The sequence below is a fragment of the Linepithema humile genome, chromosome 2 (assembly GCF_040581485.1).
Source record: "Linepithema humile isolate Giens D197 chromosome 2, Lhum_UNIL_v1.0, whole genome shotgun sequence".
NCBI classification, from domain to species: Eukaryota; Metazoa; Arthropoda; class Insecta; order Hymenoptera; family Formicidae; genus Linepithema; species Linepithema humile.
The window spans coordinates 22276922-22302943 of NC_090129.1; the positions used below are offsets into that span (position 1 = coordinate 22276922).

Below are 26022 nucleotides of genomic sequence, written 5' to 3' on the forward strand. Positions count from 1 at the left end.
ATGAGAGGACGATGAGGCCGTGTGTTCTCTTGTTCTCTCTCTCTCTCTCTCTCTCTCTCTCTCTCTTTCTCTCTTGTCTTCCCTTATCGTTCGCCGTATACGTGTAATGAAATCGCTCGTTAGCTTCGTCGCGTCGAAAGCGAGAAAAAACGATAAGCGGTGAGTTATGAAGTCGACCGGTTAACTTCGAGCCCCCCCTTGGTTTCGTAATTATGCACGTTCGTGCGACCGCGCGTGATGGATTGCGAATAAATTGGTCAAAAAGGACGGATGACGGACACCTGGATATCGATATGTCGCCGTGGCCTCTTATCAGAATCGTGTATGCATAACAAAATAATATATCAAAGACGTTATACGCGAAAATAAACGCGATTACTCAGTAGCCTCTTTTTACATCGGCACTTATCTTACTTAATGCGAAACACGCAGAATTATGTCTTCTGTATAAACGGCTGATGTCTTTATAGTCATAAAAAAATCTCTTTTTCTTCGGATGTCACAAGTGTTCTTTTCCCTACAGTACATTTCTATATAATCGATACCACACGCGTAAGAAACGCAGCTATAACGACGAATCGATGCTCGAATACATTACTTGTAAGCAGTCGCATTTATTATTGCACGTGTCACAAAGTGTGTCATTACCAATGCGTCAGCAGATAATAGAAGCGAGGAAAAAAAAAGTTTTAGGAATATAATTAGAATCGTTGCACTTTGATGATACGTAGTTATCCGCTAAGCGTTGTGTGTAAAGATCGGTTACGGATAAGATTGCCCACCGCGCCGTTTTCTCGGTACGAAAGAGAGATACCAATCGGCGAACGTTCTACAATGTTGCTTGCCGACATCGCATCGCACTTGGACTCGATGGACATTTTATTCTCTCTTTATTTTTATCGAATGCGAATACATAATAAAGCGCTACCTTTACACGCTCGGCGTTTCACGTGAAGAAAAAGAGCGATAAGCAATGAATTATCCGCCATCGCTACTGCATTTTAATGCGCGGAGATAATCACGTACATATATCCGTTCTAAGACAGTCGTTAGTGACAACGTTGCACCTTGCAAAACTTTTAATTGAAATTGAGAATACAAGGAGTGTTGTGATTCGTGGAATTATGATTGTCATTAATCGCGCGAGTGGCCAAATTAAATAGCGGAGCGACAGTTTTACGACGGATTATCATAAATTGTGAATTTTACAGATAAAAAGTGTTACCAATAAATTATTCTAATCGCATTATTCATACGAATGGCCTATCATCAGATGTACATATCAAACTGAAATGTCAGTTGACGTAGAGAAATTTCTAAGAATCCATTAAAATTCATATAATGCGACATGGCAATGAAAGTCGAAAGGTGCTAACGACGTGAAAATGCTATTCCTTCAGTCTTGACTAATTTCTTGTGTGGTCTCGCGATGAGGGGCTAAACGAGCCGATAAATCTTGTCCACCAAACGTGCAAGCTCCGCGCCGATGTGCACTTGTGTAGCGATATATGTATACATACTTATATATGTATATCTACATATATCGGCGCTTTATATCCAGGTACCAGGCCGTAATTAGGGCGAGAGACAACAGGTGAGGCTGACACAGCTGCTTCTCGTTGCCCTAACGTTCTGGCATCGACACTACCTTCAAGCCGATCGTATCTCTCAACAAGATCGTCTCGAATGTCAGCGGAGGAAGGAAAATTTCTGCTCGCGCGCCACAAAATGCAAAGCTCGCGACGCGTACCACTTCGTTGCGCATCATTTCGAAAACATTTATTCTAATTCACAGCCGGGGAAATATCATCGTTTATATATATCTAAATATTCAATTTGTCGTATTGAAACGTTTGATTATTCAGAAATTTATCTATTTATGATAGAAATTAGATCGATCAAAATAGATATAAATTTTGTCAGCAAAGATCCACGAAATGGTTTCGATGTCACAATCGATTTCATTGATTGTGAAATTACTCGCGCGAATTCTTCCGTCGCCTGTTAGGAAATATCCGTGCGCAGCACTTTTATGCGCGAGCTCCGTCGACGCACGTAATCCGATTATATTCCATTTCGTCGTGAATTAATGATTTTGTTACATTTCGCGCAAATCGCATTCGTTACGAGCGCGATTTCGCGCGTATTTTAATTTGCGTCGAGTCCAAAAAAGCGCGCTGTCGAAGCGCGAAATGCGAGTAGTTAAGAAACGATGTTTACGACCGATGGCTTTCCCCATCGACGGGGATACGAGCGTAGATAACAGGAGATAATGAATTTCGACGTTGGCGATCACGCTTACGAAATCGATCCGCAATTAAAACGAATCACAGTGGCTCGGATCTCGTCGCGCGACTATCACTATCACACCCGCCTTGGGGCAGATTGTATCTTTTCAAACCTGCTTTGCGCGATCTGTAACGCTAAGCAATACATTTTCAGCGTAATATTAATATAATATTATTCTGATAAACGTTCGACGGTATCTAAATGTACGTAATTTTGAATATTGTGATAGTCTGAGTATCTCAATATTTCCAATGTGACTAATAATGTAGATAACAATTAGAGAAGTGTAGAGTTACAAAAGTTAAATGTGGGATATCTAAAGTATGATTAATGCTATTGATAGAAAAATACGCAGAGCGGGACGAAAGAGCACGGAGAGACGAGTGGACACATGTGCTCGGTGCTTTCTGGAAGGGAAGATAACGCACAGTCGAGTGAAACATCCTACGGACAGTTGCCCGGCCGGAAGCAAAAACGCGTGTAATCGTTAGCTCCTGTATAGCCTGGCTTGGCTGGTTCTGTTCGTACGCGGGAAAATGCGCGCGCGGACAAAAACGTCGCGTGGTTTTGGATGGTCGACTGAAAATTCCGCGGTCTAAATGTAATTTTTTATAAAGCGCTGAAAGATCTTATAAAAATGTTAACGCTGATTGCTAATGCGCGACACTCGACGCGACAGTGAAATGCGAAACGTTTTACGTTAATGACTCGATGTGATATTTTGCAGACTTTTATTTTTCAGATTTAAAATTTTGTAAAATTTTGTAAAATTAAATTACGAACATTGTAAACATTTTTATTATAGATAAAGTTGACAGTTTGTTTCTATTCTTATTGCTGAGCTAATTTTGTAAGTTTATGTGAAAATATTAAACATTGAGTTCATTCACTTTATCAAAATTTAAGTATCATCTGTCATGTCGAATAATCTCGGTGTGAAAGTAAGCTTTAAAACAGTCGACATCGCAGTCGACCAGTCGTATAAAGTTGTTCACAGTTTCTCCAGAAGCTGGGAAGCCCGTTATAACTGGGAGACACTTGGTCGGCGTCGGTTACGTCGAGCCGCGTCCCGCATGGCCGATTCGACGATCTAAACTGCGGGGATCATCTGATTGCGAGCAGCCGAGTGAAAGATCCAATTCTTCCAATTAAGCTTTTCTCACTTTTTGACGGCACGCTCGACGGCGTCCGAGAGCGCGAGCGAGAACGAGGAGAATGTTGAGAGAGAAAGAGAAGCGAGCCCGACGAAATCCGGCATTAAGGGCGTCGCCGGTCGATTGGATTAAGCCACGGCTCGCGTGACAATTGACTCACGTCATCAGCACGATCGCCGATCTCGACGGGAACGACACCGGTCCGTGAAATTTGTGAAGGCCTCAACGCAAAAAAAAAAAATTCCCGACAAATTTTTCTTTTATCGCGAACGCAACGCCGATATAATTTCAATGAATTAAAATCACAATTTTAGTAGCTTGAAAACATGTAAAAATTTGTAACTATAAATAAAATTTTTTAATTAAAATTATTTATGATTATATCGATTTTATAACTTCAATCTTCTTTAGAGGCTAAAATTTTTTTTCAAACTAAAATCAAGTGTAATGAGATACATTTCCAGCGATTTTCTACTCGAGAAGCAGCTATTATCAATGTCTGATCTCGCGAGACCAGGAATCGTTTCTCGTGGAGCGTCCGAGGAGCGAAACGAACCCTCGCCGGCGGTCACCTAAACATGACAAAACCAGCACTAATTTCACAAACGAATAAACGCGGCCCCACGGTCACCCCGCTGATTCGTGGGGTGGGCAGAATGCGCATTACTCGCCCCCGACGAGCACGGTGGAAGAGGGAAGGAACGGACCAAGTTTTGCGTGCTTCTGCTGAATGCTACAGACATACGGCGGGGTTGTTGCGGAAGAAGAAGGGTGACCGTGGGGTGGTTGAGACGCGATAACGCATGGGGTGATACCGATACAGCCCCGAGTATCCGAGACGGAGATGAGTCAGCTGTGCTGCCGGTGCACTGAGGAGAGCCACCCTCGAACGGTTCACCCTAGGAGCGGTCGGAGACGAACGATTCCGTCGACTAGCCGGTTCGATCGATCAGAGCGCGATCCTCGTAACAGACGCGACGACGTCGCAAAGTCAGCGAGACGATCTTTCGTTCCAGATTATCGAGAAGATCTCACGAGGTAATTAAAAAAATAATTTGCCATGCTTTAATTTATTCAGAAAAAAAATGTACATTACACTCAAAAAAATATTTCGCTGATGTAGTTAGATTTCTAGATATCGCAACAAGAATGTATCGCTATTTTTCGTATCTGTGAAAACATTGTTTGTCACATATAGAATTTATAGCAGTAATGTTCTAGCAATAGCTTCTGAAAAATTTAGGTACCATTGCTAAATGTTATTCATTGCATGATCTAACACGTGATTGATCTTATATAGATAGGCGCTTTAGAGAAACTTTCTTTTTAAAGTTCACAAACAATACAGATATATATTCTGTTTCTGTCATCTAAACTGATTAAGTAATTACATATGCAATATCACAACAGTTGCTAATCATTTATCTGTTTTAGTTAATTTTTTACACCTAGAAAATTTTAGCTATTATTGCAAGATCATTTTTTTGAGTGTTGTCGACTTCGAGAGGACCGCATTTAAAGAATAGAATAATTCTCGGATAAAAAAACGCGATGCATGTTTCACGCTATAAGTCAGATCTGAGTAATACGTAAACTTGATCCGCGTGAAACTGGCTCCCAATCTCGAGCGGCTCAGATCGGCCGAGGCTTTCTCGCGATAACGTTGACCATCCGGTCGGATCGCATCGCCGTCGCGGCGTTAGATCCCAAATTAATTGTGCCACTTTCGACAGGCCGGCGCTATAACGGCCGTAGTAGGCGTTGTTCCGAGTGTCGTCGGGTCCGATATCATATGAGCGCATCTGCCCCCGCGGCCGTTCGCCCTTGCCCCCGGATCCCTACCGTAAACAGGCAGAGAAGGCCGGCCGTTAAGAGAAGCGCGCGCGCGCGCGCGAGCGCGTTTTCGATTTATTCCTCATACTCGCGGGCTTGGTGTGGTCGGGTGTCGAAACAGCTCGACCAATTATCGAGAAACTGGAATCTCCGGCCACCCAGGGGCCACCCAGAGGCGCCCCGCTCTCCCGGCCGTCTTCTCATCGTCTTCGCGCTCCGTCCGCGTCGTCGACTAACTCGTCGTCGTCTTCGCCGGCAATCGGCGCTCGCAAACGAGCTCGCTCTCCTCGTCGACTTGGAGTTAATTAAGGCCGATCTGCGTGCCGGCTAAGGACCTTCTGGCTTACGCCTTTTCCTCACGTTCCGTCTCCTTTTCTTTCTCTCTTTCTCTCTCCCCCCCCCCTCTCTCTCATCTGACTTTCTCCTCTCGTCCTCCTTCTTTTTCTCGCTCGTCGTCTTCCCCCCTCGACAACACCGCCCTCGTCCCGCTCGCGAACGTCCGCTCCTTTGAGCGCCGCCGCGCCGCTTCGTGTCCGCGCGTCGATCTCCGCTATTAAACGCGCGCAGAAGGAGCAACTCGATGGTATTTTACGCGTCGCGTTTCCTGTTCCTCCGCGCGAAACCGGGCGCCGATTTAATAGGAGCGGTTTCGCTGACGCGAATTAATGCGAGCCGCGCATTCGTAAACTTAAGCGAGTGATTGAAGGCGTCGTAGCTGTCGCGGGACTCTTTAAATATCATTTTTGAATCCTTATTACAAATATATTTCGCAACTTGTTTTTACGATTGCGTTATTTTTACGTTTCCTCGGAATGCAACGCACTCGTCCCGTCCTTGCCTCATATATCTTTTTAGAATCGCAGGTACGTCGACGGTAAAATCGTATGTTTGAGGGACGCAGTTCGACCGTTCGGAAATTGTCCCTTTCGTCGTGCGGTTTGACCCAAAACCACTCGATTCTTTTGTTCGTGCCGGCGGATCTAATTGCATCTACGCAGAACGATACCGTAGGGACAGCGCAAAAGGTATCCGCGGCAATCTTCGATCGATCGGTAAACGATCTGTATTGCTGGAACTGGTGAGATCTTATCTCGCCCCGGTGGCGGTGATCTCGCTTTGGTTACCGTATTCCCTGGCGATGTCTATCTTCCCGACACCCTTGCCGATAAAACCGACGTTCACCGCTGACCGTGTCCCACCGATCTCTCTATTCCTTTCCATATCCTCGTCCCCCGGGAGATCGGCGCGTACGTGAGCGCGCGGTTCTCTCGAGTTCGCGGACAAGAGTGCATATTTCTGCCATCGAATTATGAGCATTATTGAATTACAAATTATACATATATCGTTATGTTTATTTTCCTCGCGCCGGAAATTACGCGTGCATTTGAAGCGAGGGCGACGACGGTGCGGCGAGTTTCAATTTCCGGCAAGCTAGTCACACCTTTGTCTTCCCGAAAACCGGCCGGAGCAGTTCTCGTGACTCTTGACCCGTCCGCGCTCATGAAGAGAGAAGATGCGAGGCGTACACGAGATGCAAGATGCGCGCACATTTCGGTGGACGAGTCTTGGCCGCGCGAGTGGAGAACGAGGCGCGGGTGTCAGATGCATTCGAGATAAAGCTACGTGGCCCATACGGGGTTTCCGGTGCACGTCCCGACGACGTTCTCCGAGGGAAAGAGACGAATAGAGAAGACCGGCGGTATAAGGATCCCCTTTCCTTTTGCTTTCGACCGCACGAAAACCGAAAACGTGGTGAAACTACGAAATCTCGCTCTCAACTCCTTCGCCGATAACATCGCCGCGCCGTCCCGGTTCCTTTCGTCGTCTTTCGGGAACAGATGCGCGACGAACTGAATACTGTCTCTTTTAGAAAAAGAGAAACTGGAAAGGAAACTCTAGTAGCGACTGAGATTTTGACACCGTCGCGAGCAGATACAGACGCGGCATGACCGGTGTACAAGATCTGATATGAATACTGAAGACACGAAGGCGACGGAAATAAGGCGACGGGAAGAAGTAATTTGAGTAACTACGCAATTGCGAGGGAGACGTGAGATGAAAAAGAAAGGGAAGAGGGAAACGTGAGGATGAAATTTGTCGCGAGAAGACATCGAGGAGGAAATTAATGATAAAATAGCGGCGGCGTGGTGCGCGGGTGGGAGGAAAACGCGGCGGGGAATTTGTGAGGGTTTTTTTCGTTGGATTCGTTAGAAACGTGTGATTAGCCTGCATACGCGGCCGAGTCAGTCGCCTCGTAAAAGTAATCTATAATTGGGTCGTAAAACAATAAACTCTATTAAGCTTCGACGAGGGCGTCCCGTCCGAGGGACGAGGACGAGAGAGCGTAGCGAGACTTTCGGTACAAACTTCCTGGAAGCCGTAACGTAGCTATAACGTTTTAATAACTAATAACCAACAATCGTAATGTAATTATAATCCAATGTCTTGCCGTTTTAATGCTCGCCGGCGCTGATGAGATACCGATGATGATGCCGTCCGTTCGGCGGGGTGAAGATACTTCGCCATTTCGTAATGATGTGTTTTCATCGTTTTCAATGACTGTATTTTCGTGACCCGTGAGACTTAGACGTACTTTCTACTCGGCGTCACTATCGGATATCACCTGCGGAGTGAAAACCACGAGACACGCGTATCACCGAGATATTTTATTTCACCCTGATCTGAAAGCGCGTCAACGGTCACAAGATCTCCGCGGCGCAGGTAGCGCGCTCGTGAATGCGGTTTTCGCGGAGGCGACGATGGTGTCGGACGACACTTGTCTCATCGTGAAAAACTGGACGTTCCTCTCTGCGCACCATTGGCGGCGACATCGACGGGATTTCGATAATTCCGCTCGCCGGGGACGATCGACGCGTGGACGCGAGCGCGGCTGACAACGGAAGGACAAAAGCGCATCGACGGTCATCGGCGCCATTGGGGATGCACGGTTCCATCCATCAGCGGGGAACGGTCGTCTCGTCTTCTGGCATTCTCTACCGGTGCCCCCCCCTTCACCCCGCGCCCTCTTCCCGGGGTTGGACCATTCCTATCCTCATTCTCCGTCCTCCATCCTTCATTCCTGCTGAGCCTTAATTCCAGGCGAGCGACCGCGCGCGCATTCCCCGTTACGTTCTCTCTCGTCAACCTACCGGGTCCCCCCCCCTTCCCCCCTCCCCCTTCGCGACGCTTCTTCGTGCTCTTCTTCGATCTCAGAGACCCGAAACTGCGTCGGGACACTCGGTCCTTTCTCTCCTTCTCGCGCGAAAAGAGTTTCGAAATTCATTTTCGACGAGCTCTCGAGTTCAAGAACTCGCGCGTATCCGCAAATGCACGATAAATTCATTTGTAAAATTGCTTTTTATTTTGTTCATGGTTTTTTTTTTTTTTCTTTTAATGAAACTTTACTTTTCAATATAATTTGACCTTCATTGATGTCAGTTTTCCTCAAGATTTTCTTAGGATCGCCGTTGTTCCTTCCACATACGTTACTCATCTACAGCGAACGTTAATATCAGATAATGATGTCCTTCCGCGAGATTTCTCAGTGATGTCGTGCGCCATGCGCGCGATCAACGCCGGACATTGAGTGATTTGTGATCGTGTAAAGAGCAGGCGATTTCTACGAACGTAGTTCCTGCATTTTAATTCTTTCACAATGTTCTTTCAGAGAGCGATCGCGTGGCTTACATTAGCCGCGGTACCACCGCGAGATGATCGTCGATTCGCGTTATCGATTATCGAAATGTTACATATTTATAAATTGCCGTGAGCTATCTGCTTACTATTTTCAAAGTTCCACTGCCATCTTACAAACAGAAGAAGTTTTAAGTAGATTGTTTTCAAATAATTGATTCAGCATGATCGCAATATAGTAAAGTCATATTTTATATTCGACGGCATTGCGTAATTTCAAGTTTTATTGGACGCGATACGACATTCATTGCAGTTCCTTGGTCGTGCGAAAAAACGACCGTACAGAAACCCTTTAAACGCCATCGACTTTATCCGACATCGAATTAGAAACACCTCTTGTCTTATAAAATACAATACGTCCCGTCGAGATCCACGAATTTTGTGACCGTCGTATTTATTGCGTTCCTCTATATAAAAACGAATGTTGGAAGGACACAGTTGTAGCTAAATTAGAGATCCCGCACAGACCTCGGAGGATTAATAAAAGCTGCTATCTCGCTACACATCGCAATACAAAATTGTAGCGTTCTGGCGAAGAAGAAGGTAATCGAGCGCGTCCCGGGATGCAGTTCTTACGACAGTTGTAACAGCCCGGATGACTTATAGTCCTAGTCACACGCCACGCGTTAATTGCCTTTTACAACCCTTTACAGCCGGCTTTTCTCGCCGGCTTAATTGTATCGGTTTACAACCCGCGTCGAAATCTTTAATCTGTTTATGATTGCACTCACAAGCGGGGGCGTTGCGACCGTAGCGACCCCTACGCTGTAAGTGACTCGGACGCCCCAAGAGCGAAGCAAAGAAAAAAAAGGTTTCTAAAATTCCTGCCATCACCGTCACGCCGCCACGCGGTTTTTACACACTTCAAAGATTATTGGCATCTATTACAATTTTGCGCCCTACGCTGGAGCGCATATCGCGTACTATATTGCAACGCCTCCGCTCAAAAGGGGACGGTCTAAAGCGGAGGAAGGTGTGTTAATAGTCCGTTTTAACGCGCTCCATTAAATTGTGTCAAAAAACCACAAAAGCATCCTAAAATTTCCCACACGCATCTTTCGCAAAAATAACCGGTTGCACATTTATGCAACGATTTATCTGTCGATTAGGCATACGATTTCTTGGATCTTAGGACCGGCGAGCGAGTTTACAACGCGCTGGCTTCAGGCAATTACGTTTAATTGGCTTGTTGATCGAAATTTCTCACTCGGCCTCGTTCCTGTAACCGACTAACCGATAACTGGTTAACGAAGAACGAGGGAGAGAACGGTGTATTTCGACCTAGCATGTAGCACGTCGCCTGTTGTTTCCGTAAACCCGCGGCGCGATCGTTGGCACCGTTGACACGCAAATAGTTTTAAGGGGCTTCCCGTGTGTCGTTGAACCAAGCATCGGCGAAGTTGCCCCCGTACAGCCGGGTCACAGCTGAAAACGCGTGAGCGCGCGCGCGCGCGCGAGGCAGGAACTCGCGAGCGATTTCTCACTCGGAACGTGCAGCTTACTCAGCGAAGCGTCGCCCTCTCTAAACACGAAATGCACTTCCCGCCGCGTGCGATTCGCGATTGCACATTGCAAATGTAAGCGGAACCTAAATGAAACGTTATCTATGTCAGCAGATAAAGAGAAGTGGCTTGCCCTTTTAACCGGACAAACGGACGGTTCGCCGCCCGATTGCGATTATGCGCCTCGCGAGAGGAGTGGCGCAATTGTGTAATTTTCGCCGGCGTTCGTTAACGTCGATCACGTGCGGCCGATCGAGATATTAATCGAGATCACGCACGCTCACCTGCGTCCGCAGCGCTGTCAATTCCTCGTCTACACGTCGGATGTAGCACGAGTAACGCTTCGCGCATACCGCAGTAGTCATTATGCGGCCTTTAACGGCGGTCATTTAGTATGCTTTTTAGCTGCGGGTTAACAGCTGTACATTTCACGGCACGCCGCCGTGTACACTTGGACGCGAGAACGCACGCAACCGACTCTCGCATCGCGCCGGCTCTCGACTAAACACACACTGAAGCTCGGCGCGTTGTAATCCAAGATGTCAATAGTTGGTTAATGCTATTGTCATTAATTTTCCAGTTTCTCGGATCTTGCTAAGTTTCCGGAACCGTACTAAGTTTGTAGAACTGTGCTAAGTTTCTGAATCGTTCGTGAAATAATACGCAAGCTTCGAATCTCTGTCACCTTCTATTTTGCAAATTTTCATCTAGTTATTTAAAAAAAAAGAACTTTTCTTTCTGTCAGAAGTGATAAATGCAATTTATATTAATAGATTCTTTTGTCCATAATGCTTGATTAAAATTAACGCATCTAAGAAACTCGAGTTGATAAACTAAAACTATAAAGAGTATAAGGCTCTTTGAGCCACTGAGAACATTAATGACTGAATCTATGAATTTCTTTGATGTATATAAACGAACAACACTCTATTATTAGCAAAGCAATCTATTGTTACTAAATCAGAATCCACTTCTGATTAAAATTTTGACGTAATTTATTCTCTGCAAATTCGAAATAACGATTAAAAGAAAATTGTATGGACTTGAAAAATATGAAGGGGAAATAATAACATGTATGTAATGTTGCAGTTTATCTATGATCTTGTTTATCCTGCGAATTGAAATTTCAGTAAACATCGTAAGAAAGTCACGAGTAATTTAACGTCCCCTATACATGATTACACCTGCGTTACGTTGAAGCTCGTTAAAAGATAAGGCTGTCGCGTCATTTATTTGTGGCATTAATACGGGTAAGTTGCCATCTGAATTCTTGCCATTGACAGCAAATCGACAATAATTACATGTTGGCATAAGTGTTTGTTATAGAAGAGAAAAGATACGGGGAGGGCGTATCTATCGTCCGTAAATTACGGCACATTATAGTAATTTACAGTTATTTTGCACCAAATTAAGGTCTCTGTGTTAAACTTTGCAAAAATATACATCACGTTCGTGGAGTGTTAAATCTCTGTCTCAATTATCTGGGGAGAGAATGGATCCTCGCGATATCTCGGTCCATCTTTAGAGACGCGGCAAAAATATTTGACTTCGTGTATGGGCGGAGATCCGTCTACACTTTAAGTTGAAGTAGAACCGGTCTGAAGTAACCTGTCAGAACCCGTAGAACCTCAACAAGTTTGGAGAAGCCTTTCGATGTTCCGCGTGGCAGAAAAACAAAGATATTGAAAACAGAGTGAGATCGATATCGGATGGATGAACACGAGTGGAAGAACTCGCGCGTCAACTTCTTCGTGAAGTGTATACGGGTTGCAAGAAATCGGTGAGAAGAACGCTTCTTGCGCGTTCGATCGTAAATCGCGCGGCCTTACGAACGTGTGCTTTTTTTCCCCTTACTTTTTCATTCTACCTTTGCGGAAGAACAAGTGAGCGAAAATGGCTCAAGCCATTTTAATGGCTCAAACTCTCACATAGAGATAGCTCGTTGAAGAAAAGTGTGGTATAGAAAAACTAGACGTTCGTTCGAGTATCACCTCAATTAGAATTGAAGTCCGACGTTAAACGGACGTATGAATCCGTCAATGTCTTCGTTCGATACGGAAGAGAGCACGAAGAGAGCACGAACGATTCCAGGAACATCATAAACGGCTTTTTATGCTGCTTAAAAGCAGGATTCTCGATTTTGATTAAAGAGGTCAAAGCTTCTCCAATCGTATAGACAACTTTCCGACTTTAACGATGCAATAACGGCATCGTTAGAAATTTAATAACATTTATGAAGTAAAGTGGTTCGGATATTTAGATAAAATCGCTATAAACCTCAATGAAATGGAATTAAAAATGATATATATATGTTTATAGATTCTGTCGTATGAATTGGCGATAACGGCCGCGATGCGCAAATTAAATGCAGGCTTAGAAGAGAAAAGCGAAAGTATCGATTGATCTTCGATAATTACGATCGGCGACAACCCTGCGTATCCATTAAGAGCTTAACTCGCGGCAAAACCGGTCGGTGGTCCGAAGGTTGGCGTGATCGTCTTAGTCTTCGGTACGAAGTGAGGAAAAACGACCAACTTGCCGAAGGTGAAAATCAAAAAACAAGCTGTACAAAAACTTGTGAACTATTTACGCTGATTGTGAAATTACTTAATTAAACATAGCAACAGCAGAAAAACAAACGAAGGTTGCACGCGAGCGGGAAAAATTGGCACAAGCATGCCGATAAAGCTCATACTTTGCTCTAAGTACCTCTAAATCATGCATAAAAGTCCATGCTTGCAATGTAATTATCTTAGTTATCGCACAAGTGTCAATTTCATAAAATATTCCTTGTCGCGAATTTAAGAATCAAAGCACGCGATTAAATTAATTTGATCAACATTCTTCTAATTATTCTCCTTCGAATTAATTCAAATCTTGAAAATTATTATTTAATTAATCTAACAGAGATTTGAAATAACAACAAATAAAGTTGCACGGAGCAGGTGCAATTAAATTTTCCTATTTACTTCACACGTAATTGGATCTTTTCACATTTTGAACGGTCGAAAAGAAGTGCACGAAAAACAAACGCTGCTCGAAGTCGGTTCTCGAACGTGAGATTCGGGGTACCAATCCGCGCGGTATCCGGCGAGACGTGAGGACCGCGCCGGGAGCTTTCGCGCCGATCCCGAAGTCACTTTATTAAGCGCAGCAACGGCGGAGGGTGGAGGAGCCGCGGTCGGTAGCCGGTGGCCGCGGAGGAATGGCAGAAAAACCGAAAGAGAGCCGCGAACAAGACTCGGTGTGAATCTCATCTTTTATTCAGCCGCCCGATCGTGGTGTGCGTCCACCTTCGTGCGAGAGCCTGGGCCCGCCGCTGCCGGGCCCCGAGCTGCCGGATGTGTGAGTGTCTTCGGACAGAGGCACCGCGCCACTTAGGGTGTGAAACCGGCGACATGCCATCGAAAAATCCGACGGACCTTCTTCTCGTCCTCTCCATCTTCCTCCTCCCCCTCCCTCCCCCGGAGCCCTTGCGTTCACCCGCTCCTCTCGCTCACCCTTCTCACGGATTGAAAGAATTCACTTTGAATCCTGGGACTCGAAGGCCCTGGCCATAAAGTCGTCGGCGTCCTGGTATGCGACTCGCGTATGCAAGTCGCGCAAAAGCCGACTGCAGGTGCGTCGCGCGACGTAACAGCCCCGAACGCGGGAATCCGGACTACCTGGCGTTAAGTGCCGAATATTCCGGAACGACGGAACCCGATAGGGCAAGAATGCAATTTTCACAAAAGGATGACGAGAGGATCTCGTGACTGTTGTACAATATTCAGTTCTAGAATGTTAACGCACAACGCGATGGAAGCGCGAGCACAAAATGTAACGCGAAATAGAGTATTAATTATTAGTAGCTGATGTAAACCTTATTTGGAACTATTATAATAAATATATTAGTGCACAAAGGGATAATATTCATGGCGCACGTATATATGAAATCGCATTTAGCTTGCCAATAACGCCAACTGGAATTTTTGGGCTGATTCGTGGAATTGCGTAGAGATATATAATTACGTAAATAATTAATGTTAAATCGCTCTTTAGTTACGGCGCATAATACAGCGCTCCGCAATTCTGTGCTTCATGAAAAGAACAAAGTGGCAAGAGCCACAAAATCGCGTTGGCAATTTAACGTACTTTTTGCATCGTTAAAAGCGCCTCGCATGATCGATCGCGATTTAATCGACGCATGATACCTCACAGGTTGACACGTAATCGATCCATGCGTCTTTTTAACCGATTCGTTATGGTGATAGCAGACACCATCGATCAGGGGGGGAAAATTAGAGGTTTACCCGACCAATTACAAGCAGCCGTTCCCCGAAACCTTCAGCGGCGAAATATATCATCCCTTAACGCGTTCGGGTATAACGCAGGAAATTATTGCCGCGTTTAGGATCTAATTGGGCCGTCAGCGTCTTGTTATCCTGTCGTCTTCGTACCCGGCGCGCTCTTTTCACGCGCGGCCCATTCCTTTTTTACCTCGTCCCAGCCTGAGGACCGTGACAGCCGGTACCGCGAGCTATCCGCACGAAAGGACGATCTCGTGTCGAGAAAATTCGTTAATGGCCGGGCGACTCAGGTATTGTCCTTTCGGAGACAAAAGGAAGAAAACGACCGCACTGCGCAAAGTGCTGCAAAAATATATATTATCACGGGATTTTAATGTTGCTTAATCTGATATGAACTAAATATAACGTTTAAATAAAATCTGTCAGATTAAAAAAAATATATATTACACATTCAATGAATAAATAGATAAATTTAAATGTTTCAAAAAAAACTGAATGAGAGAATTTGACGCGACGAAATAAATTCCGTTAATCCTTTTTAGTATTTTGTTCAAATGCTTTGCATTATTTAACGGGTTATTAATGTTGTAAAAACGGAAAATAAAACGTGTGATCTCGCGAGGAGACTTTGGCAATAGTATTTAGGATCTAATTGGACCGTCGACGTCTCGTTGTCCCCATGTTTCTCTCTCCCTCTCGCCTCACCGGTCTTCTCTTGCCGTGACAGCTGGTACCACGGGACTAGACTTCCCTCGCTGTCGTCCTCGAGGCGTCTTTTCGTAGTTTTCAGTCCGTCGTTAAACCCACCCACGATCTTGTCGCAAATTAAACGTCCCACGGAAGTTCCCCGGCCGTTCTCGTCCTCGCTTATTGATTCGTAATGGTCGGTTCCGAACGTCCTGGTACACCGCGCGGCTGGCGTGCCTCATGCAATTCCCGATATTGCGAAAGCGCGACGACGACGACGACGACGACGACGACGACAACGAGGACGGCTCGAGTAAATCCGCTGTCCCCGAAGGAGGAGGCGTCGTCGTTCGTGCTCGAACCGGTTCCTGCATCGCCCCTTTCCCCCCCGCCCTCCTATCTGTCGATCTACGAGGAGAGAACGAGCATCTCGATTTGACTTTCGAGTCGACGGGGTGTCTTTCACCGATTGTAGGATCGAGCCTCGTCTCGTCCGCGTCCGGATAAGAAGCGGATAGCATTCGATCGACTCGGGAGGAGTGGCGCGCGGCTCGATGACAGGCTTATCTCAAGGACGGCGTTTCGCCACGCCATATGTGGCCAGGCGCGGTAATAACGTTGCGTTACGCTTATTTGGCGCGCGGCGCCTATAATTAGATGAATGTTAAAACGGAAAGGCGCGCCGATAGCGACGACCGAGCTGTCGCTTAAGTGCAAAATCGTTTCTTGCGCGCGACGTTAATCGCGACTGCGCCGGATCCTGCTTGTTTTACGACGAGGCGCGACTTGCCTCGAACGGTTGAATTAACCGCGTGAACAGGAAGCGGGCAGATGGGTGAGAATTTCTCTCGCCGACCGAGTAATCGTGCCTGTTTGAATTTACCGGCGTCGCATTAATGCGTCGAATCAAGCGCCGTTTCTAAACGGAATTACGGAAGCCGGCGCGCCGATATTTCAAGCATTCGCCGCCGTTAAAGCAAAGTAACGAGTCGAGATAAGGCTCCCCGCCGCACTTAAGTCTCTTAAGGTTCTGCTTAAGGCCCACACAGGAGCGGCCGCGGCGTCTCTTCCCTTCCCATCCCTACCTGACGCACCTTCGTTCTTTCTCGCTCGCGCGCTCTCGCCCACTCCACTTCTCCGCAGTTCTACCACGTTTTCTCCCTCTTTCCGCCTCTTTCCGCCTCTTTCCGCGTGTGTGAGACCACGCATTTATTTGACGGTGCTTCGCGTTCTCCACGGAGAAATTATCGCTGCGAGGTATGTTCGCTCGTTGCGACCGACCCCGTGAGTAGTGACCGCCGCAAATTCCTCTCCAGCGTGTACAACGGAGGCAATAAGAAACACCTCGTTGCACGGAAGCCGAGACGTGAATTAGCAGTTAAATTCTTTAAAAAAAAAAAAAAAAAAAAATATATATATATATATAAGCAATAAAAATGCTATAAAAATTGAATTAAAATTGCGACCGTATAAATTCGACCGTTTGTACAGATATTGTAGCAAATGTAGAAAATTATTCTGTTGTTTAAATTTTGTACAACGGATACCATAGATCCATTTAAATCCATAATAAAATGTTGCTTTTACGCTCTAAAGATAGGAGGAGGCGCGGGCGGACGGGAAGTAGAATAGTGTGTTTTATTCTGAACAATGTAAACAAAACGATCGCGATTGTGATGTAAACAGTCTGCGGGGATGAATCCGAATGAACAGGGCAATTGTCGGGCGAGTATTAATTTTATCTATTATTTAAATGCCAATAACTTTTGTTTTGTTGGAAGAATTATTGATACAATCGATCGCTGTTAATTGTTAAATTATAATTAATCCGGAATTGATTATTTTTACTGAATAGAGAATTTCGAGCTGACAAAAGACAAGCGTAAATTGCTCGATCGTGTTAATGTGAAAACGTACAGCCTGTCGTTTTCCTAACCGAGATTAAGCCTCGATACCGTGAATTCGGTGGTAGTCGCGTAATCGCCCCGACTCATCGCCAGTCGCATTCGTAATGGGACGAATTATCGCTTAGAGTTGGCATTTAAATAATTGGAGTCAACCCGAACAGATGGGATAGTAAAGGGAGCAGTTCGGGAGCGTGTTAGCGAGCCCCGAACATTTTTCCTTTCCAACTCGCGTGCTTGTTTGTCTTTCCAGATACCGATCTCCTTTGTTACTTGCACCTTTTTCGTTAAAACGAACTACCGTCGATTTCGATCACGCGATCGCTCGTCAACGAGCTCCTAGCATTTATAGAAATTTCCGTAAACGTTACTTTAAAGCGTTTTTAAAAAAGATTTTACTTTACACGCGCTTTCGTGCTTCGCGTCAAAGCGTCATTCCGTGAGAAATCATCGAAAAAGTATTCCCTTTCGTGAATCGCGAATGCACATTTCGTCACATCGAGCGCAGCTCGCTCTTTTCCGGCCAATTTAGGACGATTACGCGTAACATAATGTCGACCGCCAATTTACCCCGCCTACGCGCCCCCGGCTGCCTCTTTTTTCGAAGCTGTAGCTTGATTATAGTATACGCTAAAGGATATACCTGCACCCAGGACTCGTTCATTTACCGTGAGTGCCGACGGCATAATTGTTCCGCGTGTCAACCTCGCCGAGAGTTTAATAGCCGTCATTCCCGTGCTTTGTGCGCGCCTATACGCTCTTCTGACATCTTTCAAACATGTGTGCGTCATCGACACGCATGTAGCAGAATTTAATTGCCGAGCGTGAAAAGACAATTTATGTTAATTTCAAATTTCCAATACGTTCGAGAAAATTGGTATCGTTCGAATAAGGGAAGTGGCGCTCGATAACTCGTTGTAATATCAACTAAAAAGAAGGGGGGAAAAAAGTCAATTATTGAATAGATTTATCGTCCAACTTTTTGCTACAAATCACCGATCTTGAAGCGAAAGGAGTAGGTCGCATACAATGCACAACGAACGACGACAGCGCGAGAGATTAAATTTCACACCCGTTTTCAGTTGATGACCTGACGAATCGGTCGATCGAATCGATTATAACCAGTCGCGAGACCATTCGGAATAAAGAAGCAGCGCGGCGGAACACAATCTGTCTACCGTCTCTTTCGCCGCGCCGTAAACAGGAAACGGTATCGTCGTATCAGTCGCCGAGACGTTTTTTTTTTTACCGACCACGGGTCGATCGGACTCGCGTCCCGGTCGTTTTTCTGGCCAATTTGCAACCATTAACGCTCGTTCGGAGCTCGTCCCGACCTTTTCCACACACGCTCGCACACCGCTTCCCCGAGGTCCTCTCCTTTCGCGTCGTGGCCCGCCGTCCGTATTAAGCGGCAACGATCACGCCGTGTACGTCGGCAGAGAAAACGAGTGGGCGACCGTTCGGGCGTCACAGACAATTTAACACCTGGCCTAAATGGTTTGTTAGCGCATAATATCAGCCGGTACCCGGGCGACAGGATACGGGACATTACAATATGGAAATGACGGGGGCCCCGCCACGGCCGTCCGTTCATTGGGCAGCGCACACCTCAGGCGCGGCCAATTTCTGTCACTTTAATGCGCCGGATCGGTTACACAGGTCGCTCTTTCGTATCGCACCCGGAGGTGCGTCGTCATCCTGCCCGAGGTCTCGATTTCAGCGTGGACGATAACAGAGCAACATAATACGTTGTTAACCCCGCCGTTTCGGGGCGCGCGCAGCCATATGGCAGCTTATTTAAGCGTACTTAAGTTAGAAAATTACACAAATTCTCGTGAAACCGCTTAATGATAGAATTAGCTTGCCCGAATTCAATTAGCATTGAATCTTTTTGGATGCCTAATTAGATTAATCAGATATAAGCATTTATGAGATAATCAAAAGTATCAAGATATGAATAGCAAATTGAATGTTAAATGCAAAAGAAACGAAGTAGATTCAAGTGACAAATTAAATGTTGATAGCGAAAAATGTTAATGACAATCTATTAGACAATTCCTGACAGCTTATTCTTCAACATAACAACTAATTGCTCCGTTTCCTGTGTTCTCAGAGCCGCTAACGCGCGCGAATCAGCGGCGAAAATTTCTCACCGCGGCCGTTTCAGTCGGCGGCAGGAAGGGACACCTGGAAAACAGCGAGTGCTGCTTCGTCGGCAGGGAACGCCGCCGCGGAGGAAGTGACTTCCTGCGAATCGCGAGGCGGTAGAAATTTCGCCTATTATTATCCCCCGATCGTGGCGTGACGCGGCCTTCGGAAAATACGCGCGCTCATACGTGAGAGAGGCGGGAGAGCGACGGAGACGAACCGCAAGCTGGCCTTGCGGAAAGGAACAAGGTAGAGAGAAGACGTGTCTCTCCCGCCGCTTCGCTCGTCTGATTGCACGTTGCGGACGCTCCGACGCTACGCCTTTTTTATTGTCGCGAGTTTCGTGTTTCTCACACACAGCCTGGGTTACACCTTCTGCCATTTTTCCGCGGTTCAGCGAGATTCTACGAATGGCCGTGTCGTCATCGAGGATTATATTACGCATGTGTTGCGCGCGTACATTGCGAAATTATTCCTACGCTACGCGATGCTTTCGGTATTTCTTCAGATCTTTATAGAAATATTTATTCGGTAAAAAGATATTTTTTTTTAATTACCAAAGCTCGGAACTGAGTGTTATTTTTAAAAAAGTTGTTTTTTTCCTGAAAAGTGCAGCATCCACATGTAGCAATACGGGCGTCGACAATGTATGTGCTTTTACCTCTTATCACTTCCGCTCCGAAACCAGTTTCTAAACAAGCGTTTTACACCGGAATATTTATTCCGGCCCCCGAGTCGTACTCCCAGGACGGTTCGTTGCAATATCCAGGAAATCCTTTGCGCGCTCATCCATCGGATGGATCCCTCCCTGCTTCCGGTGAGCCGCTGACAAATGGATCGGCTATTTCCTCGAAGGGAGAGACCCACGATTAGCGAGCGTCGACAGAAAATTAAATGATGCCAATAACCATTAAAATAGCCAGCGAATCTCTCTCGATATCTATCTCTATTCCCACGGAAGAGGCGACGGCAATGCAGTTCGTCATGTTCGAGAACATCGATCGATTGTGACGGAAGTTAATCAGAAACGAAAGAAATTTAGTCATTGCGGTAAAATAACCCTGATAAAATTGTATAATATAAGCGTTTTGACGGCAATATTTGGAGATTTATTTTTTTTTACGATCTAGAATACACAAGTATCTAACACGGAATATAGATTTTCTGTTAAATTTGATAGATTTCCTGAATGTGTAAAAAAAATGCTCAAGCACGCGACTACTTCTTTCCCACGTGGCGCATGAATTAATGCTTTCGATGAAATTTATCTGGCACAGCAACCCTTCCCATTCCCGTCCACGTCCGACCGCACCCCGCTGAAAACCCATTGCGGCCGGTGCCCACGATTCGCACAGTAGCGGCCATTCCCCTCTCCTTTCCCCCCCCCCTTCTCGATCTGTTTTTATTTAATGCATAAAAGCAGGAAATTTCTTGCTCCTTTCCGGCCGAGCGAGCGCGGTCGTGCTCTCGGCCGATAAATCACCGAAAAACGGCGATTTCCGCGAAAGGGGAAAATACGTCGCCAACGGTGCCATCGGCAACAGCAACAGCGTTGCTAGTGACGAGAACATATTATGGGCCGACGAGAGGTGTGCTATGTGTTTGACCAGTCGTCCCGCAGGATCGTTTGTCCGCGTACGGTGTGGAAAAGCGCGCCCGCGCGCGCGCGCGCGCATCTATATACGCATATACGTCCGCGCCGCAAGCACATGTTCGCCCTTGGCTGTGTGCTTCGTGGGTGGTAGAAGGGGATACGGGGTGGTTGGAAGGCCTTTATAGATTTGTAGACGAGACCACGGTCATTCGACACTGCGTTTGACCACACCCTCGATTGTGCCAAGATTTATGGGCGCCCCGCTTCTCCCGCCCCCGCTTACGCGAACTCTCCTTCGCCCCCCTCGCCGACCGGTCGCCTTGTTACCAATTCCGATCGGCAGTTTGGCTTGTAACTACCGTATCGCTCGTTACTGCAATGTTGCTGCAACGCTCGATCCCGTTGAACGACAGGATTAGCGACTTAGACACGAACAGCGCGCGTATGCAATTTATGATAGAGACGTTCGAGTCAGAGATTGGTCATTATGACACGTGCCATAAAATATTTATGTGTTTAGATAATAATCATCGCAGCGCGATGAATAAAATTATTTTGTAGAACGTTTCGTTCCGATCTCAGCACATAGAATTGCTATCTGCATCTATATTATAGTTGAAATTATATAGCCACGTTTATTTCCTGACACTGCCGTTTAATAATGCGATATAATGCAATTCCAATTCTAAGATAGATGCGAATATATATTTGATATCGATAAACATACATGGATAAACGAAGAAAGATTAGTGTAAAAATGGCGCATTGCAAAAGTAAATACAAGTACTGTAAAATAAAATTATGAATCGTATTTTCCGATTATATAAATTAATTGGAATATGCTGTGTGGAATATTTTATACATCTTTGATTTTTGTTTGTGACATGCATTTTTGGAAAAATTTTCCGAGTATTATTTTTCTGCACCAGTTTATAAAATATTTAATCTTGGAAGAAGATAGTGAAAATCAAGTACTTGCCATATTTGAGAAATATTTGAAAAGAATGAAAAAAAAATAAAAGAATGTACTAAATCTTTTTTACATTTTCTAATCCAATTAAAAAGTAATTATATCTTATTCTGATCTTTGATATTCATAAAAATTATGTAGCAATTTAAATACAAATTTTTTATTTTCTAAACATAGCATTTTATTTAGAATAGTTACTTTATTTAATTTTGTTTATTTTTTACTAGCTACTCAAACAATAAGTTTAAATATTTAATGAATTAAAAAATAAAAACTAAATCATTTAATATATTTTATTCCAAATTGTATGAAAAAAATAATTAATATTTCATCTTCACAGTGCTTTTAACTGTATCTTATCATAAAAATTTTATGTAGCACACAAGAAATCTTTTCTGTTTTCTTTATGCTTGCGAATTTATTGCAAGCATAAAGCATAAATTTTAGGCCATTTGGTATTTTATACAAAAAGAATGCTCTGTCGTGTAATAAAATACACAAAATACACATAACGTTTTGATGCATAATGAGCTTAATTTATCAGCTCGCGTGCATGCATCTTCATGTGAATGTATAAAGTGAACAGCAACATATATTCTAGGGTTAAATATCGAATCTAATCTGTCTTGGTCTATCCATTTTAAGGCAATGAGTCTTTGAAATGTATCTATTTATTATTCTTATATGTTCTCAATCTAAATTCCTTAATTTTTAACAAGAGAGTATATATATGTGTTTGCGCAGTACGTAATTTACACAGACTCATTGCCTCAAAGTTGAAATAAATACAAGTTGTTTCTAGACTCACCGGTACTCGATGCGCAACAGCGGAGTTGGAGTTTACGTTGATCTGTAACACACACAAATAAATTATATAGCAGATTGTAATATAGCGTTTAAAATAATTATTAATATTTAATAAATTTTATAACTGTCGAAAGAAAAATGTACTTATATAATCCAAAGAAAGAGATCTAATCGAAGAGAAATCTACTTTTCATATTTGAAGTGATTTTATATCGACTTTATTACACGGTAATGTACAATATTATATTATTGTACTATCGTGGTAATAAATTAATATTTTTCATGTAAATAAAAAATAATAAATTACCTTATAGTTGCTCCGCCGACATCCTCCGGGCCTCCTCCTCCTCTCAGTGATTCTCTCAGGTTGTTCCTTCGTGACACAACACTTATTTGCGAATATAGGGTTAATTACGAATGCGCGATAGCACTTAGCACGGCATTTTCGCCGCATATTTTACCACGACGATACTTTGCACAGGATATCCGACGCGTATTTTATCGTATAACGACGATTACACGACACTGCGCGGAGATTCGATCGTTCGTTATGGAATGTGTCGCGCAAATAATAACAAGGTCACTCGAAGAACACTCAACATCGTACATCGTACATCATACATCGTACATCGAAAACAAGATTATAACTAGATGTTAGATATTTCACTAACTATCGATTATTTCGACCGAAATAATAATAATCGATTTTCGCGATATCTAGCAGTTTTCGTTAGTAAGTTCGTTAGTAGTTTCTATTTAGTAACGATATGTAACATTTTTTATTGTTGTCTGGTCGCCTTATTATCATTCGCGCACACAAAGGATCAGAAGTTCATATTGTGTAAAGTATCGCGCGATTATTGATGAAATACGCCTTAGATATTTCACAAAGTGTTGTGCGACAAAATTTGCGCGTTGCAAATTTACTGTTTCTTCGTGAGTGAATGTTATGAAGCAATCATCGGTGGATAACTGAAAGTAAAAGAGAGTCTGTGAGACGTCAGGTGATGGCAGGACAATTGTGGGTAAGTAATTTATTATTTATCTATTATTTTATTTTATTCGCGTAAGAGATATTAATCATTTATTACGATAGTCAAATGGTATTTTATGTTATTGTATTATTAAAGAATTTTTCAAAATGCATATTGTGACAAGCATACTTTAAATAATATATTAAAACGCGAATATAGGACACTTTTTAATTAAGCAAATAATTTAAATACTTGAAAGTTAGTAATAAGAGCCGGAGCTAGGCCTTGGTGCTCATGTTTAATGTTTACAATAATATACATATACTATGTGACAAACGTTTCGGCCTTTTGTTTAGACCATCTTCAGTGTAATCTATAATATTTGATATTCGTATAGGCACATTGATTTTGCAATAAACGCAAAATATAATCATGCTAATGTAGTTGGTTCAAACGGACATATATTCTAACTTCTCTACAGCACTACTGTACATATCAGAAAAACAATAGTTATTTCCTCAATCACTGAATTTTATATCTCGATACATAATTATATTTTGCGTCTAATTCAACGTTTGATGTAGAATCAATATGCCTATACAAACATCAAATATTATAAATTACACTGAAGATGGCCTAAACAAAAGGCCGAAACATTTTTGTAACATAGTACATGTATATTATTGTAAACATTAAACAAGAGCACCAAGATCTAGCTCCGGCTCTTATTGCTAACTTTCAAGTATTTAAATTATTTGCATAATTTAAAGTTTAGTAAAAATATTAGAATAACTAATATTTCATATTTTAACTAATTTATAGAAAAGTACGTTCGTTGTTAATGATTGTTAATTATAATTTTTTTGATAATACAATATTGTCCTAAATATTCTAACTTATATATTTATTGATAGCAAAACATTTCTATCAATTTCAAAATTGAAACTATGTTATATCGTATTATATTTCAATTCCATCACGGTATTTATGATGCACAATGTATGAATGTATTAAACAACAGTGGCGACAATGAATGTGGCTATGTAATTTTAATTCTAAAATAGATTCAGGCAGCGATATTGAATAGGAATCCGTGAGTGTCTTGCAAATACGCCAAGATGTCTATTTTCAAGTTTCTCTCTGATATACATGGCTTGATTATAATTTTATCATATTAAAAATATATATAATTATAAAATTTATTCTAAAAATTTATTCATAAAAGATTACAATTATTGTTCAAATATATATGTTAATATAATATACATACATATTTTTATCATATATAGAAATTTCTCCAATATTTGTTTGCGTTTAATGTTTTCTTTCAAAATAGAGTTTGAGACTATCATTGTTTATAATGTAACGACGAAGTAGATCGAACTTCGCCGCTTGTTGCACAATGTGCAAAAGAATTTCTAGACTGCCTTGCGAGATGCGAAGCAAAAGATAGGAAATGTCACATATGTCAAGCGTGGAATCGAGAAGCCAATATAAAGGTACTTCCACTATTACGAAATACATTGACACCACAGGTATCGGGTAACAATAAAAAGTAGCGCGACAGTTCGACCAATGTTTCGTTGCTCAAACCGCTGATGCATGTCGCCGAAACCCACTGTTATGCACCTTGTGCACTCTCGGCGACGCGACGCGACGCTCGCTCCTCCCTTCCGATCCATCCGCTGCGGTTCGATCGCGGACCGTGCACGCATAACATGTGCCGTCGCGTAGCGTGAATAATAAGACGGCTATGCGCGAGTTATTACGCCTTTCCGGTGTTTATAGGTGTCCATTACAGACGACAAAGGTGAACGAGTTTACGTTCTTTTGTTGTCATATATACGTACTCCGCCACTTCCCACACGGCGAATCGCTGGAACTTAGCGTTTCCGTTGGAACTAATTTTCTCCGTGGTCGGACATCTGCGAGGATCGTTGATGCGAAGTATACACGCGTTTTTTTCTTTTAATTTTTTTTTTTTCGGAGACCCTCGCCTCGGAGATCTCGGAGGGGGAAGCGACCGGTAACTTCAATCTTTGCACTGCTCGTTTCGCACGCCAATGTTACGGTCTCCGCGTTGCACGGCGACCTTTAATCTGTAGGCCCTCGTACCATAAAGTGTATATTACGTCCAAGGGCGTAGACGACTTGTGACATTTTCCCCCCGCTATTCAT

The 26022-nt window shown here is 43.7% G+C and overlaps 1 protein-coding gene across 2 annotated transcripts in view; it reads right to left on the reverse strand.

Annotated features, from left to right (window-relative positions):
* LOC105670827 (uncharacterized) overlaps positions 1 to 23869 on the reverse strand; it is a 168477-nt gene extending 144608 nt beyond the window's left edge. The window contains exons 1-2 of one of the 2 annotated variants that reach the window (XM_012364551.2): positions 23178 to 23869; positions 22872 to 22913 (exon numbers count right to left, since the gene is read on the reverse strand). In XM_012364551.2, the coding sequence (XP_012219974.1) occupies positions 22872 to 22913; positions 23178 to 23324 (189 nt within the window). In that variant the 5' untranslated portion in view covers positions 23325 to 23869. The remainder of the gene's footprint in view (positions 1 to 22871; positions 22914 to 23177) is intronic. The other variant, XM_012364549.2, reaches the window with a different exon arrangement.
* Between the last annotated feature and the right edge of the window lie 2153 nt (positions 23870 to 26022).